We start from the raw sequence: 16925 nt of genomic DNA, 5'->3' as shown, positions 1-16925 counted from the left end.
CCTTCATAACTTTATGCATTTGCATTTATATGGAATACTTTGTAAACCAGTGTTGTGGTTAGAATGTGAGACGCCACCAATAGGCTCATGTATCTGAACACCTGGTCCGTCCTGAGTTGGTGATGCTGTCTGTGGAGGTTATGGAGTCTTTAGGAGGTGGAGCCTCCTGGAGGAACTGGTCACTGGGGATGAGTTGGGGGTTTGTAGCCTGGCCCCTTTCCCTTCGTCCCTCTTACTGTGTTTCCTATGTATGAATGAAATGTGAGCACTCTGCTTCCTGTGTATGAGTGAAACGTGAGCACTCTGCTTCCTGTGTATGAGTGAAATGTGAGCACTCTGCTTCCTGTGTATGAATGAAATGTGAGCACTCTGCTTCCTGTGTATGAATGAAATGTGAGCACTCTGCTTCCTGTGTATGAATGAAATGTGAGCACTCTGCTTCCTGTGTATGAGTGAAATGTGAGCACTCTGCTTCCTGTGTATGAGTGAAATGTGAGCACTTTGCTTCCTGTGTATGAATGAAATGTGAACACTCTGCTTCCTGGGTACCAGGAAGCCTGCCCTCATGCTCCTGCTGCCATACCTTCCTGCTGTGATGGAGTTTATACCCTCTGGAAGGATAAGCCAAAATATAGTCATTGTCCCCAAAGTTGCTTTTTGTCAGACTAGTTTATCACAGCAATGGAAAGGTAACTAATACAGGAACTGTATCAGGAGTGGGGTCTTTGCTGTGCTAACACTGACTCTATAGCTTTTATGCCTTTGGACTGTTTTGTGGGAGACTTTGGGATGGAAAAGCCATTGAGTCCTGTAACAGAGCTTAGTAAACTATTGTAATGGAGCCAGGCAGTGGTGGTGCACGCCTTTAAGCCCAGCACCAAGGAAGCAAAGGCAGGCAGATCTCTGTGAGTTCAAGGCCCGCCTTATCTACAGAGTGAGTTCTAGGAGAGGTTCAAAAGCTGCACAGAGAACCCTGTCTCAAAAAACCAAAATAATAATGACAATAATAATAATAATAATAAACTATTGCAATGGGAGCTTGGAAAGCAGTAATGCTAAGAGCAGAAAGTAGACTTCTAGTGTTATGTCCAAATCGAGGGCACCCCCAAAAGACCACCACAGAGACCAAAATCCGGCATGTAAAAGCAAAGAGCCTTTATTTTCTTCAAGCTCTGGGCTTGGTCTCTCTGTCTGACACAGGTGAGAACAGAGAGCCCTGAGCCCAGGCAGGGTGGGGTTTTTATCATAGCAGAGATTGGAGTGAGGGAATTTCCAGGGTTCAGGACCCTGATTGGCTGACAGTTGTCTAGGGCTATCTATAAAACAAAAATAGGTGTGTGCTAGACTCAGGGACATCTGGCCACCTTATCTAATGATTGGAATGTTTGGGAGGTTAGGTACTTCCCCATCACTGGGTGGATCCCTGGGTGGTGTCAGCTTAAGGCTTTTCCTGGATCTGGGTGTTGCCTGCCAGTAAGCCTGTCACAGAAGCTGTGCCTGGGCCCCTAACTAAGCCTGTCATGGCAGCTGTTTTGGGGCCCCTCCATACTAGCTCGTGAGGTTTTATACAGAATCTTAGACTCTATCATGCATTAGGCTAGGGGCCATCCATGTGATACTTTGCAGAAAATGTGGTACATTCTGCCTAGTTAGGAGAATTTGCTTAAGGCTGAATTGAAAAGTTACAAACTAATTTGTTTGCGGCACAAAAAAAAAAAAAAATTCAAGACAGCATAACATTGAGTTTGTGCCACTGTTAATTACGGAATGACTTTTATGCCAGCCTACAGTGAAAGAGAGGCTGTAATTGTTAAAGAAAATGGAGCCATTAAAAAGAGGCTTCCTGCTCCTATAGTTGACCGATAGAAAAGGTAGTATATTAGTGTTCTCTAGAGTAATAGAACGTATAGAATGAATCTCTCTATGTGTATATATATAGAGAAAGGGGATTTATTAGAATGACTTACAGACTCTTGTCCAACTAATCTAACAATGGCTGCCTATGAATGCAATATCCATGAATCCAGTAGTTGTTTAGTCCATGAGGCTAGATGTCTCAGCTGGTCATCAGCATAAGCTGGAATCCCAAAGAAGTAGACTCTAGTGCCAGTGAAGGAATGGATTTGCTTGTGAGGGACAGCAGGTAGGCAAAGAGCAAAAGTTTCCTCTTTCATGTCCTCATTTAGGCTTCTAGCAGAAGGCGTGGCTCAGATTAGAGGTGGGTCCTCTACCTCAAATGATCTCTGGATGTGTCTTCCCACCTCAAAGATCCAATTAGAAGTGGATTTTCCCACTTCAAATTAAACAAAAACCCCTTACAGGTGTGCCCCTCCATTTTGGGGTTTTAGTTAATTACGGATATGGTCGTTGACAAAGGAGTAGTCATCACAGGTACTTAGAGGGCAAGACTCCATCTAGGATCAAACTTATGAGAAAAAGAGTCTAAGGGGTTTCCTGTTCCTGGAAAGCAAACACCTAGGAAAGCCACCATCTTTGGCACACAGAAGCTATTGAAACTGTGGTCCAGATGGGGCAGCCTCCGTCTTGAGCCTTGAACACTTAAACTGACAGTGTTGTCCATTTTGTGGAGACACTTCTATGATTCAGAGAGCCACTGAGATCTGGCAACATGAGGAAATCTAAAAAGGCTATTGGAAAGGTGAAGTCTGGGTTACTATGGACAACCTGAGATGCTGGAATGTCAGAACTGGGGCGAATCGGCCGAGGAAGGGCTGCACTCAGGTCTCGGAGTCAGTCTAAGAGAGAGATGTACTTTGCAGGCAGCAAAGTTGGAGGGGTGGAGCTAGGCATAGCCCTTTGAGAAACTGAATAGGTCCTCAGCTAGGGGTGGAGGCTTGTTAGCTCCTCTCTACTCCATTCAGCTGTGTATTTGAAATACATAGAGGTAGGCAAGATGATTGAGCAGATAAAGCTGCTTACCTCCAAGCCTGACGATCAGAGTTCAATCCCTGGGTGGAAGAGGGTGGGAGACATCCTGTGTCCTGCATTGTTCTGTGGCATGCACACGCATGAGCACACACACATATACACATACATACACACACACATACATATAGACTTACACATACAGACACACTTACACATAAATAATTAAATAAAAACAACAAAAATTTTAAAAAATATCGTCTAAATTTAAATTGTATTTTTTGAATAGCAAAAGTTTTATTTTTAATGAAATATATATTTAACTGTGTTTTGTTGTTCATACTTTTGTGTGTTCTATATATGAAATCTTGGCCTATCCCTAGATCACAAAGTTTTTTTTTTTATGTTTTCTTCCAAAGTGTATTATTTTTACTATTACATTTAGACCTGTGATCCACTTTTAATCTTTTAATTAATATTTGTTTCCTATGTGAGAGGCGCAGTTCACCCCCCCCCCCCCCATTTAGCCATCTAGTTACCACAGTATTATTTATTGAAAAGATTATTTTATACTTGGGCAGTCTGTCTAAAATCTGTTGAGGATTTAAGTATAGGTCTATTTCATGACTCTTTCCCCATGCTTTATGTCTGTTCTTACATTACTAATAAAGTGTTTAGATCACTGTTTTATGTTAATTCCTTTTTTGCATGTGTATTTGCGTGTGATGTGCCTCCAGTGTGTTTACCTATGGGTGTGTGCTTGTGGTGGCCCAACGCTGACGCTGATATCAGGTTGATATTTTTGATCACACTCCACTTTATTTATTGAAGCATTATCTCTTGTTGTACTCTGACCTTGCCAACAAGATTGGCAAGTCAGATTGCTGGAGGAGTCCTGTGTCTGCTTCCTGCTGCTTTGATTACTGGTGTCTTTCATGCCTGCTCCACTTCTGTGTGTGTTCTGGGAATCCAAATTTGGGTCCTTGTGCTTACAGGACTAGCTCTTTATCCACGGAGCCCTTGTCCCAGCCCATTATGTTAATATGGAGCCCTTGTCCCAGCCCATCATGTTAATATGGAGCCCTTGTCCCAGCCCATAATGTTAATATGGAGCCCTTGTCCCAGCCCATTTTATGTTAATTGTTGAACTAGTGATAACTTTATTCTTTCTGAAAATTGTTTTTGTTATTCTTAGGTGGTTTGCATTCCCATATAAATTGTAATATATAATTTTCAGTGTTTTTAGAAAGCCTTCTTGTTTCAACTAGGATTGTGTTGACCTGTGTGAATTTAAAGAGAAGAATTGCTATCTTAGTATTGAGATTGTTAGTTCATGACACAAGCTATCTCTCTGTTTTAACCTTTCAGGTTTTTAGGTGACATTCTATAGTCCTCAGTATATGGGTTTCTGGCCTTTGTTAAAGTCATTACTAGATACTTTTATGTTGTCTTGTGGCACGACCACATGTACCAGAAGTCTCCACAGTTGCCCCCTGAGCCTCTCTGTGAGCACTCACTTCAGTCTGCTGCCACTGGCGGGGACTCTGGAAAGCAGGCTCAGCAACTTCCCAGAGCTAGGGCAGGGAAAACAATGAACCAGACACCAATGAAGACAAGTAGCCTGAGTGATCCAGCCTGTCAGAATGCCTCTGTTTTGGTTTCCTCAAAATTCTACAACCAGAACAAATTCAGTGCTGCTGGCTGAGATGGCCCAGCCGCACGGACTACTCCAGCCAGAACTTCAGATAAGCCCTCCATTTTCCCATCCACACTGAGACTAGACAACAGCTAGTTCTCCCAGTTATCCCAATTTTCTCAGGGTCCCCCAATGATGCCATCACCCCCACCCCCCAACAACAGGAAGCAGTCTAGAGAACACAATACCCACATTCCCAAAAGGTAGGGTATCTAGTTTTTGGTCCTTCAATGAGTTATGGATGTTTGTCATTGTTTAGGGGGGTTAGTTACAAGTTGTTGGTCATCGTAAGAGAGGAAACTAAGCAAGGAAGGTTGGTTGGATTCAGGGGTCTTGTTCAGCGAAGAAAAAGGGGGAATATAGGATTGATAGGATAAAAGGGTAGATTATTGAATTACTTTTAAACTAAAAAAGCAACTACTTGAAATTTTTACATTGGTATCAATTTTTGTATATTGATACAAATTTAAGGGTTTTCTTGTTATACCGTATATATGTTTCTACTCTTTAAAATATTGTACCGATGTAGCACATTTAACAATGTAATGCAAATTTCTAGTCCTTGAAAGCTATTATTACAAACTATTTAGGATAATTAAGAAATACAGGTTAGTAGTTAATCATCTAACAATCACATTTGTGGCCATGTTAGGTATATTTTTAAAGTCAAACAGATATATTTTAGATAGATAGATGGTCTTCAAACACCAGAGACTTACAGAATATGGCATTTTAATGTTTTAATAACATAAAGCTTTTCATGATAATGAGACACATCTGCTCCAATCCAATTGGCAGAACCAATATATTTTAAAAAAGGATGATGGGCATTGAAGAACCTCCATATGGAGTTTGCTTTCATTGTGGCAAGGTTAGCCACTGGACAAGAGACTGCCGTTACCTCGACTGCTGACAGTATGCTGTCTGAGTTGGACAAACAGGACACTGCCGAACTTTGCCAAGACAAAATAGGACAGTCCTTCAGAATTTCCTGCTTCATAGAAAAGTCTGTCAGATATTCTAGGCCTGTAGGTCAAAGTTGAATGTCCCAGTATTGCAGAGGAACCTCAAGTGACTGTCCAGGCAGCCAGCCCGTCTGTCATTTCTATAGTTTTGGAAGTTGTTTGCTCTGCACTTCCTGTTTACCCAGGTAATATTATATCCTCGGGTCTTTGATGGAGCTAAAGATAGGATAGTTATAGTTACAGTTTTCCTTGTTACCAAATTCAGAAAGAAACTCATAAAAGAAATGTAAGATGCATAAGGTTGAGAGACAGAAAAGCTTAAGTTGTTTAAGAAAATGTTTTTTAGTCTAAAAAGGTATTTTTAGGATGGTAATACAAGTTACGATAGAAAATGGTTTAGGTTTAAAACTTTAGACTCATTGAGATTGGATAGATTATATAAATGATATATTACATTTGCTTATTCATCTTAATAAAATATCTGGAATGTTTCTACTACCATTTAATTAACTAAAAAATCCTGAATTCATTTTTTTTGTTCTCCTCAGATAATTGACGTGGGTTCTGGTAAAGGCTACCTAAGCTCCTTTTTGTCCTTAAAGTATGGTTTAAACGTTTATGGCATAGACTCCTCAAATACTAATACTCATGGAGCTAAGGAGAGAAACAGGAAGTTGAAGAAACATTGGAACCTGTATCGTGCTCAGACAAGAGGTGATGCCCATGGACCAGCATTAAAAATGCCGGAAGAAAAGAAAGTGCAAAAGGAAGTAAAGTGTAAGGGAGATTTTGAGAGTACACCGAAGAACACTCTTGTGACTCAAGACTTGTCTGCCGATGTTTTGCCAGAGTTTTCAAAGTCAGCAGGTTCGGTCATCAGGAAACGGCAAGGGAATCTCCATGCCCAGTCACTCGAAACTGCCTTTTCTCTCGTGGACATTTTGCCTACTGAAGCCATCGAACCTACCTCATCCCAGGTGCACAACACCGAGATGTCGGAAGTGAGGACACGGACAAGAAAGGTGACGTCAAAGCCTAGTGACTCAAGTATCTATTCACCACTGACTTCTTTTATCACCGCTGATTCAGAATTGCATGACATTGTTAAAGATCTGGAGGTGAGTCTACTTTTGAATCCTCTAGTTTGAAAGAATGCCGTCAACATAGAATACAATTTGAAGAACTTGTTGTTGTAGTTAGGTGATATTAGCTGACACATCAGTTCTGAATATCCAGAATAAAATCCTAAGCTGGCTTTCTTTGTGCCCACAACTGTCAAAATTTAATAAGCACATACTATATAATACAAAATCCTCTACTCATTTCGCTTCTACGTAGAAGAGCTAGCACAAATGCTAGAGAGTAAGCCAAATTATCATATCCACGGTTTAGAGACTGTTAACATTCTAGTCCAAGAAAAGTCTTAGTGTTTTCACAATTTTTATTGTTTTGAATTGACACTTATAGCAATATTGGATGTTCATGAAGTACGACAGGTTTTCATGCATGCACACTTGATCAGGTGAGGGCAGTGAGAACAGATAAAGAGGTAATTAGCATGAATTTATTGACAGATGTGCAGTCTCCTAGAGCAAGAATAGCCTATGAGAATTCTTTAAGGCTGTAATGTTTTCTAAGTTGTCATGTTGTATAATGAAAGACAGTACATCTTAAGTACGCTATTATATGTTAAAGCAGTATTTCTAGAAGCTTCTACAGATTATTTAGCCTAACTTTTTTATAAGACAAAGTATCTTTTGAAGTTAATATTATTTTTTAATTTTTAAAAATCTTCCTAAAAGTTATGGCTAAACAAAGTGGCAGAAAGCTTTATACATTCAAATCTTTGTTTTATATGGTGTTTACAAAGAGCAGTTTCCCCCGCCACAGGGATTTTTCATTAAGATGTTATTGTTATTTCTAAATTATGTGCATATGCATGAGTCTCTGTGTGGATGTTATTGCAGCAACCGCATACGCCGGAAGAGAGGTGGATGCCATCATGGATCTAGAGGTATAGGCAAGTGGGTAAGGCACCCAGCCTGCATGCCGAGAACCAACCTTGGGTTCTCTGCAAGTGTAGCACATGCTCTTAACCAGTGAGCATCTCTCCAAAACCCCCTTCTTGCCAGATACATATAACAGGTACCAGTTAAAGGAAACATTAGTGCTCACGAATTTCAAAGGAGTAATTAGGTTACCCCATTAAAAATTCAAACTTTAAGTATATTTTATCACTTCAATTTTCCAAAATAGTCTTGGAATTATATTACTAGAACTGTACAACCTGAGCATAGTGGTACCCCTCTGTAGACAGCATAAAGACCGAAGTAGGAGGATCCTGAATTCAAGGACAGCCTGGACTAGGTAGGAAGACATTATAAGGAGTCTGTAACAAACCAAAAAGTTAAATACATTTGCAAAATCATGAACTGGACTCTGTTTCTCAAGTTTATGTTCTTAGTGACACTGATCTATTTCATTTGTGTAGTTGGATTTATTGATAATTATCTAGTTCTTTGATATCTCTTAAACAGTATCGTCAGTATTTTTGCTTGTTTTCTTTCCTTTTCTTTTCTTTATATTTCTTTTCTTTTGAGACAGAGTCTTGCTATGTAAGCCTGGCTAGCCTATAATTCATTATGTAGCCCAGGATAGCCTCAAATTCATGGCAATTCTCTTGCTTCAGCCTCCTGAGTACAGGGACTATAGCCTTGTTACCACCATGCCTTTAAAACTAATTCTAATTGGTACTATAAAAATTGAACTGTTGGCTGAATAATTCTTTACATAGCATTTAGGGAATATGATGACTTTCTTGTGTGTGTTGTTGTGAAGAAAACCTGAGAAATTGCTATGAGTATATTTATATCATAAATATAATAATAATGTGACCCATGGAATGTCTGTGTTTAAGTGTATCTTCTTAAAACCTCAAAAGATAATGCAACTTTCCTAAAAGGCTTTAGCTCCAAATTACAAAAGTATATGTATACAAATTGACTTCATGAAAGGTCCCATTTGCTCCTCTTTAATGCAATTTTATGATTCATGTTAAACAAAGCAATAATAAATTCAACTATGGGATGATTTGTAGATTGACAAAATTCTATGCATGTATGCATTTGTACCAATTTCATGTAAGTACATTTAAATTAGGATTTGAGTAATTGGAAAAAGCATTTCATAAGACAATTTTTATATAAAATTCATGTTTGAAAATTGAGAGCAAAAATACATGTCTTCACTTTATTAAATCTGGTCAACAAATAAACTAAACATATTGGCATTATGCTAGAAATGACAGTTTGTACCCTTTGTGTTTCTTATAACTAGGCTTTCCAAGGTGGGCAGCCTGAATAAGTTCAATCAATAAAAGAATTGGCCTAGGATAGTCATAGTATCATATAAACATCTCAACTCTCAGGTTTATCGAGTAGTTGCATTGTTCATCCAACCTTAACCTTTAATGTGCAGTATCCAGCTATTAAGCAAATATTAGCTGTAAAAGAAATGAGAAAAAATACAAATGAAGAAATTAAAAAACAAAACAAAAATAAATAGTACCTGTAGTGAAAGTATCGCCATTTTGCCTAAAAGGAATAATTATTTATTTTGCATATAAAATGATTTGTAATACTTTTTAATGTAGAATTGATCATTTAAAAGTTCCCATGTTTGAAAAGACACTTAAAATCTTCACATGTATAGTTTTAAACTCTTCTTTTAATTGCCCTTTTTTTTTTTTGCTTTGTCTCTAAAGGACTGTTTAGTGGTGGGTCTTCATACTTGTGGTGACCTTGCACCAAACACTCTACGGATATTTGCATCCAAGTCTGAAGTCAAGGGAGTTTGCAGTGTGGGTTGTTGCTACCATCTTTTATCTGAAGAATTTGAAGACCAGCATAAAGGTAGTAAGCATTCTTTGTGTCATAATTCTTACTCATTTCAATTACTGTAGCTATTTTCTATTTCTCTTTTGGTCATTATTGTATCTTGATTGATTTCTCTTGTTTTGTTTTTGAGAAAGCAGCTCACTGTGTAGTCTCAGATGTCCTGGGGCTCACTATAAAGACCAGGCTGGCACGAACTCAGAGATCCATCTGCCTCTGCCCTCTGAGTGCTTGGATTAGAGGCTTTTACCACCATGCCCAGCCATGATTGTGACTAGAACTAGCATTTAAGATAACATCAAAATTTCTTGCAAATTTAACATTAATAATATTAAGGGAATTAGATACAATATCACTTTTATATTTTATTATCATTTCTTTGGCCATAGAATGGACTTACTGAACACTAAAAATTTTGCGAATACTTGTAATTTCACTAATAAATGATGTATATTTTGTAGGACTCATTTATAAATACTTCTGAGTTTTGCTTTGATTGTGAGAGTAAAACTGTTGTTTTCATCATAAGTACAAAAATTATTCTCATTTCCAAAGTTTTCTCCATTTCTGAATAATTAATATTTCTTTCTTAAAAAAGAAAAATCAGCATACTTAGATTTCTATGAATTTAGAAAGCTTTAGTACTGTTGTTTTTATTAAAATAGTAACATTTCGCCGGGCGGTGGTGGCGCACGCCTTTAATCCCAGCACTTGGGAGGCAGAGGCAGGAGGATCTCTGTGAGTTCGAGGCCAGCCTGGTCTCCAAAGTGAGTTCCAGGAAAGGCGCAAAGCTACACAGAGAAACCCTGTCTCGAAAAACCAAAAAAAAAAAAAAAAAAAAAAAAAAAAAAAAAAAAAATAGTAACATTTCGTCTGTGCTCTCTGGACGCTGCCTGAAGAGAAAAATGAAAAATGTGTTGGCAGTTTCTAATATAGCATTTGCTTGGTGCATTTTATATGATAAATCTCTCTATAAGATATAGATTCAAAACTGCTGTTTCAAATTTGTTTCCATATTTTTTGCACTATTAATAGTAGTGGTCCTCTCATATATTAGGTAGTATTGTAATCTAAGTTTGAATAGGAGATTGTGGTGGTTTGAAAAAGAATGATCCCCATAGGCTCATAAACTCGAATGCTTGGTCATTGGGAGTGGCACTACTTGGCAGGAATTAGGAGGTGGGGTCTTGTTAGAGTAGGTGTGGCCTTATTGGAGGAAGTGTGTCACTGGGGGTGGGCTTTGAGGTTTCAAGTGCTCAAGCCAGGCCCAGTATCTCTGATGCCCATAGAGTCAGATGTAGAGCTCTCAGCTGCCTCTCCTGTACCACCTCTGCCTGCATTCTGCACTGCTGATAATGGACTAAACCTCTGACACTGTAAGCCAGCCCCAGTTCAGTGTTTTCCTCTTTAAGAGTTGCCACAGTCTCTTCACTGCCATAGAACACTGGACAGACATGTTAGAGAGGCACTGGAAGAGCCTGAAGGAATTGAACAACTGGTATACCCATGCACTTACTGACTCTCCTGTTTTTCTCTCATGTCTTAGTTACTTTTATATTGACATGACAAAACACTATGACCAGGGCAACTTAAAGGTGTTCAGTTTGAGGCTAGCTCCCAGTTCCATAGGGTTAGTCTCCATGACCACGCCAGGGAGCATGGCGGTAGGCAGACAATATGAGGCTAGAGCAACAGCTGAGACATATGGACAACATATGTTGGACATATGGACAACAAGCACCAGGCAAAGAGAGAGGGCTACCTGGAAATGGTGTGGACTTTTCAAGTCTCAAGGCGTACCTCCAGGGACAAACTTCCTCCAACAAGGTCATACATCCTAACCATTTCCAAAGAGTTCTACCAACAGGGAACCAAGTATTCAACTATCTGAGCCTATAGGGGCCATTCTGATTCAAACCACCACATTCCACTTCCTGACTTCTGTAGGCTTGTGGCTATGTCATAATGCAAAATGCATCTAGTCCGTCTTCAGAGGTCCCTGTAGTCTTTCATAATCTCTACAGTTTAAAAGTCAAAGTCTCTTCTAAAACTTCTAATTAAGGAAATCTCTTAATTGTAACTCCCTGGAAAATCAACAACCAGATTGCATACTCCCAACATACAGTGGCACAGGATGTAGTTTACCATTTCAAAAGTTAGAAGATAGGACCAAAGCAAGACTGAAACTCAGCAGGACAAACTCCCAAGTCCTCTCTAATGTCGAAGGGTTTAGATGGCTCCACCCTTCCAGCTTTGCTGACTGTAACATGTTTCTTTCTCTGGCTGGTTCCACTCCCTGTGTATAACTTTTCCTGGCAGACATCTATGGCTCTGGCAGTTGCAACATTTTGGGGTCTCCAGTGCAATCCAGGCTTCACTTTTACAGCTTCATGCAAGTTTCTTCAGGCCTCCATGCAGAAACTCCCCAACCTCATGCTTGGTTTCAGTGGCTTTCTATAACTATGAAGGACAATTCCATAACCCCCTTGCTCTTGTGTCCTCCATGACTCTAAATCCAGATCCATGTGGCTGATGCTTAGTCCAGATTGCTCTCATCACCTCTGTCTTCCAGGCTCCTACTAGGATGTCCCAGTAAGCCCAGGATGTAGCAGTCAACCACTTTCTTAATCCTGAGTTCCAAAGTCCTCCAAAAAAAAAAATTAGCATAGTCAGCCTACACAGCAGTATCCCACTTCCTGGTTCCAACTTCTGTCCCAGCTACTTTTTTATTGGTTTGCTAAGATACCATGACCAAGGCAACTTACAGAAGAGTTTATTATTGGGGGCTTATAGCTTGAGAGGGGGAGTCTATGACTATCATGGCAAGGGATATGGCAGCAAATAGACAGGCCTGACATTGAAGATTTAGCTGAGAGCTCACGTCTTGAGACAACAACCACGAGGAAGTGAGAGCTAACTGGAAATTGCATGGGCTTTTGAAACTTCAAAGCCCACCCCCAGTAACACACTTCTTCCCATAATACCACAACAACCCAAGAGTTCCACCAACTGGGGACCTAGCATTCAAATATATGAGTCTATAGGGGCCATTCTCACTCAAACCACCAGACTTCCCAGAGAAAAATTTGGTAATGAGCCATTAGAGAATGTACATGACTTCTTGTTTGCAGAATTAACCATATCAACTTAAACATGTTGATAAGAATGAATAATGTGTTGAGTTTAAGAGAGTATTTCAAAGACGTCATCAAGTACCGGGGCAAAGCACTCTTTTCTGTCAGAGCAGCTGCATTTTATACAAGTGAGAAGGAAGGTGTCTTAGTTACTGTTTGATTACTGTGAAAAGACACCATGGCCATGGCAACTACTATAAAAGAAAGCATTTAATTGGGGCTGGCTTACCGTTTCAGAGGTTTAGTCCATTATTGGCATGGTGGAGAATGTGGTACCACACAAGCTTACATGGTAACGAAGAGTTCTACATCAGGATCGGAAGGAAGCAGTAAGAGAGAGCCACTGGGCCTGGCTTGGCTGGGGCTTTTTTTTTTTTTTTTTTTTTTCATTTTTCTTTATTAAGAAATTTTCTACTCACTCCACATACCACCCACAGATCCCCGCTCCTCCCTTCTCCCACCTCCCAACCCTCTTTCCCAAGCCACCCCACATCCCCACATCCCCACACCCCCACATCCCCAAATCGAGGTCTCCCATGGGGAGTCAGCAGAGCCCAGCACACTGAGCCTAGGCAGGTCTAAGCCCCTTCCCACTGCACCAAGGCTGTGCAAGGTGTCACACCACAGGCACTGGATTCCCAGAAGCCTGTCTATTGGCTGGGGCTTTTTAAACATCAAAGCCCACCCTCAGTGACACACTTCCTCTAACAAGGCCACACCTACTGCAACAAGGCCACACCTCCTAATCCTTTCAAATAGGGCCACTCCCTGGTGACTAAGTATTCAAATACATGAGCCTCTGTGGGCCATTATTCAAACCACCAACTGTTTTCAAGGTGCTGGACTTGACACTTCAAGTATAATAAAGGAAGAACTTGGGGAGTAGCTCATAAACATTAATACTCGAGGAAAGGGCTAAGACACCCAAAGAGGTGAAAAACAGTTCAGTTCAGCAAATATTCATTGAATGTCACCTGTTTCCAGTCTGTTTTCAGTGGTGATAATACAAAATATGTGAGATGCCATCTTTGCCTTTGAAGAACTTCTTCAAAAAAAATAAATAAATAAAATAAACTTAATTCTAGGAACCTTCCTAATAACTTTAAAAGTTGTAAAAGCTAATTTAGACTAGGAAGTGGGAGAACAGAAAAAATTTAAATACAGAGTCCCCATGCACATTATTTTTTTCCTCGAAGTCTTTCTGGAATAAAAATACACATAGTTATATACACCTTTTGTGTTATTATATTTTAACGAAGAACCATATAAACTGTTTGCTATGGGATGTCTTTCTGTATGCTGTGAATACCTTCTGGCTACAACTGTTCTGTTACCTTACATTTCTTTATATACTTTGATGGCCTTTCTGTATCTGTATAGAGAATATTCTCTTAGTCTTCTTTTGATGATTCCAAAATATTTATGTACCATGTTTATATGGTCCTAGAATGTTTGTTTAAAATCATGGTTGTTCTAATGGACAAAAATGTATAGATGGTAGTTGTGGTGGTCTGAAAGAAAATGGTCCCCAAAGGGAATGGCACTATTAGGAGGTGTAGCCTAGGTGGAATGGGTGTGGTCTTGTTGGAGGAAGTGTGTCAATGTGGAGGCGGGCATTGAGGTCTCATAAATGCTTAAGCCATGCCCAATGAGACAGTTCACTTCCTGTTGCCTGCAGGATCATGATGTAGGAATCTCAGCTCCTTCTCCAGCACCATGTCTGCTTACATGCTGCAGTGTCCCACCATGATGATAATGGACTAAACCTCTGAAAATGTATGGCACCCCATTAGAAGTTTTCCTTTATAAGAGTTGCTGTGGTCATGGTGTGTCTTTATAGCAATAGAAACCCTAAGACAGAGGTCCATTTTACTGTGTGGAAAACATAAAGTATGACATCAGCGTTCAACTCTGGTTTCCTCTATCTTGAGCTTCAGTGTAGTACTGTAAATGCTCTGTAGTGTTATGAATATAGTATATGTCATATATCATAGTTACAAAACAGTATTATAACTGTAGCACAGCATATCCATCTCAATCTAAGGGGTTGACAGCATGTTCCTGTACATGCTGTGTGCAGTGCATTTTGACAGATTAGTGGAGTTCAGTCAGGTAAGGAGATAAGGAGGAGGCTGCAATAGAACACTGGCCAAGGTGGTGAGTGTGTAAAGTCAGACCTACTACGGTTTCACCTTCATGGTGAGCGTTTCCCTTCATAGTTGTTATCTGTCCTGCCCTGCTCTTACCCATACTTTCTTTGTAAGCAGTAACTGTCTTAATGTCTAAATGTCACAATTGCGTTTGTGAGATACAATTTTCATAGTAAATGAGTCCTCTTTTATATTGCCATTTACTTTATAGGCTTTTTTCCTAAAGAATTTCTTGGTTCACCTGATTTGTTTGTTTAGTTAGTATGTTGTTATTCGTAAACTAATCTTTGAATATTTTGAGTACATTCACTGAAGAAAAATCACTGCTTGTTTATATCCTAGAAAGGGGAACCTTTGTTAACAGATTCTCAAGCACCAGTCTTAGACCCTGCTTAGAAGGAGGCTGCTCTGTGCTCCCCACCTACAGGGGAAGTTACCATTGTTCAATGAGTTCACTGGACATTTGGGATCCTAAGATAGACAAAAAGAAGAATTGTGAAAATTTGTCCTCAAAGACTAACAGCCATAGGCCCTCATTTTCTCTCACTGTGGGCTTTATTAATTCATGGAAAGACCTTCCTGTGAAGAATATCTTATCTACAGAGAATCTTTGGTATTATCAAACAGATTGTAATAAGCTTTGGTCAGATATATCAAACACTTACATCTTAGTGTTACCTGTTTTCTCATGTGTGCCTGAGATGAACAAAGAGTTGGGAGGGCTGCTTGTCAGGAAAGCAGAGTGTAAACTGGAGGACAGCAGTCTGACTGATGTTTGAAATGGGTCGAGTTATATACAGCATGGGTAACTACAAGGGCCTGGATGGACATCAGGAAAACAGTCGCATAGCCAAGAAAAAGGAGACAGTGTACAAAGGCAAGTAGTAAGCAGAATAATTAGTTTTGCCTGGACTGTTCTGTCTTGTGTACAAGACCAGGTAGATTTGGAAGCCAGGTAGATACCTTCACCTTTTGCCATATTGCACTTTCATTTTCTTATCATATCCTCACTGTAGTAAAAGAGAAATGATAAAGCCATTCCTGCAGTTTTGCTTCTTAACTCTGATTGCATGGCTGAATCAAATTTGTCACTGCAGGATGCTGGAAAACTGCCTGTGACCATCAGAATTATAGCCTCTAGGAAGAGAACTTGATTATGTGTAAGTTTAAGAAGCTCCATAAGTACTTCTGATGGATACCACTTTGAAAACAAGGAATTTATTATGATTATTTTTAAGACATAGAATTTGAGAAAATGGTTTATATAAATATGTTTAAGAAAATACACATAATATTTATTTTAACTTCTCCTGTGCATAGACTGAGGTGGATTATATATCCAGATGCCCTTTGCAGATCAGAACCAAAAGTTGAGCTACAAGCCCGCAGCAAGACTTATCAAAGTCAACATACAGAAAGCTGGACTCATTGTTCCTAACAAAGCCCTCAGAACAGGCCTCTAGTTTTCTAGCAGACGCAGGTTCAAGAACAGAGGAAATTGGGTTGTAAATCTGGAGTCATGGGTTAGAAACTAGACAGATTAATGGAAGAAAGCCTGAAACCAACCAGCAAGGAGTATCGGTGATAGTTAATCTTGATTGTCAAGCCAGTGAGATTTAGACTCACCTTGGAGACAAATCCCTGGGTGCAGTTGTATGAGATTGTCTACATTAAATGATGAGATGAATTAATTGGGAAGATTCACCCTAAATGTGGATGGTACCATTTCATGCGCTGGGACTCTTGACTGGATAAAAAGGAAAAAGCAAGCAAGCACAAGCATTCATTTCTTTCTGCTTCCTGGCTATGGATGCAATGGGTCAAGTGCCTTAAGACCCTGCTGTCAGGATTCCTGTGCTGTGGTGGATGGTACCCTTGAAACGTGAGCCAAAATAAGCAGCTTTGTCCTGAGGAGACAAGCAACTGAGAGAGTAGCCAAGGTAATTATAGTATCACTAGAATGTTGTTGATAGCTTACATTTCTTTATTGGTAAGCACATAGGGGTGTGTGTGTGTGTGTGTGTGTGTGTGTGTGTGTGTGTGTGTGTGAGAGACAGAGACAGAGACAGAGACAGACAGACAGAGACAGAGACAGACAGACAGAGACAGAGAGAGAGCGTATGTGTATGTAGTAAGCAACCAATGGAATATAAATGTAGCCTTACTTTCCATATGTAATATATACAGTATGGTCCTGGTAT

General features: G+C 39.7%; 1 protein-coding gene across 3 annotated transcripts in view; it reads left to right on the top strand.

Annotated features, from left to right (window-relative positions):
• The window catches only part of Mettl25 (methyltransferase like 25), a 77080-nt gene that overhangs the window by 12386 nt on the left and 47769 nt on the right, over positions 1-16925 (top strand). For all 3 annotated transcript variants that reach the window (XM_042263187.2, XM_042263188.2, XM_042263189.2), the window contains exons 4-5: positions 6096-6665; positions 9311-9458. In XM_042263187.2, coding sequence (XP_042119121.2) covers positions 6096-6665; positions 9311-9458 — 718 coding nt within the window. The remainder of the gene's footprint in view (positions 1-6095; positions 6666-9310; positions 9459-16925) is intronic.

Source organism: Peromyscus maniculatus, chromosome 18, assembly GCF_049852395.1.
Source record: "Peromyscus maniculatus bairdii isolate BWxNUB_F1_BW_parent chromosome 18, HU_Pman_BW_mat_3.1, whole genome shotgun sequence".
Lineage (NCBI taxonomy): Eukaryota > Metazoa > Chordata > Mammalia > Rodentia > Cricetidae > Peromyscus > Peromyscus maniculatus.
The sequence above is the reverse complement of the archived record's forward strand: the minus strand, read 5'-3'. Positions and strand labels throughout refer to the sequence as shown.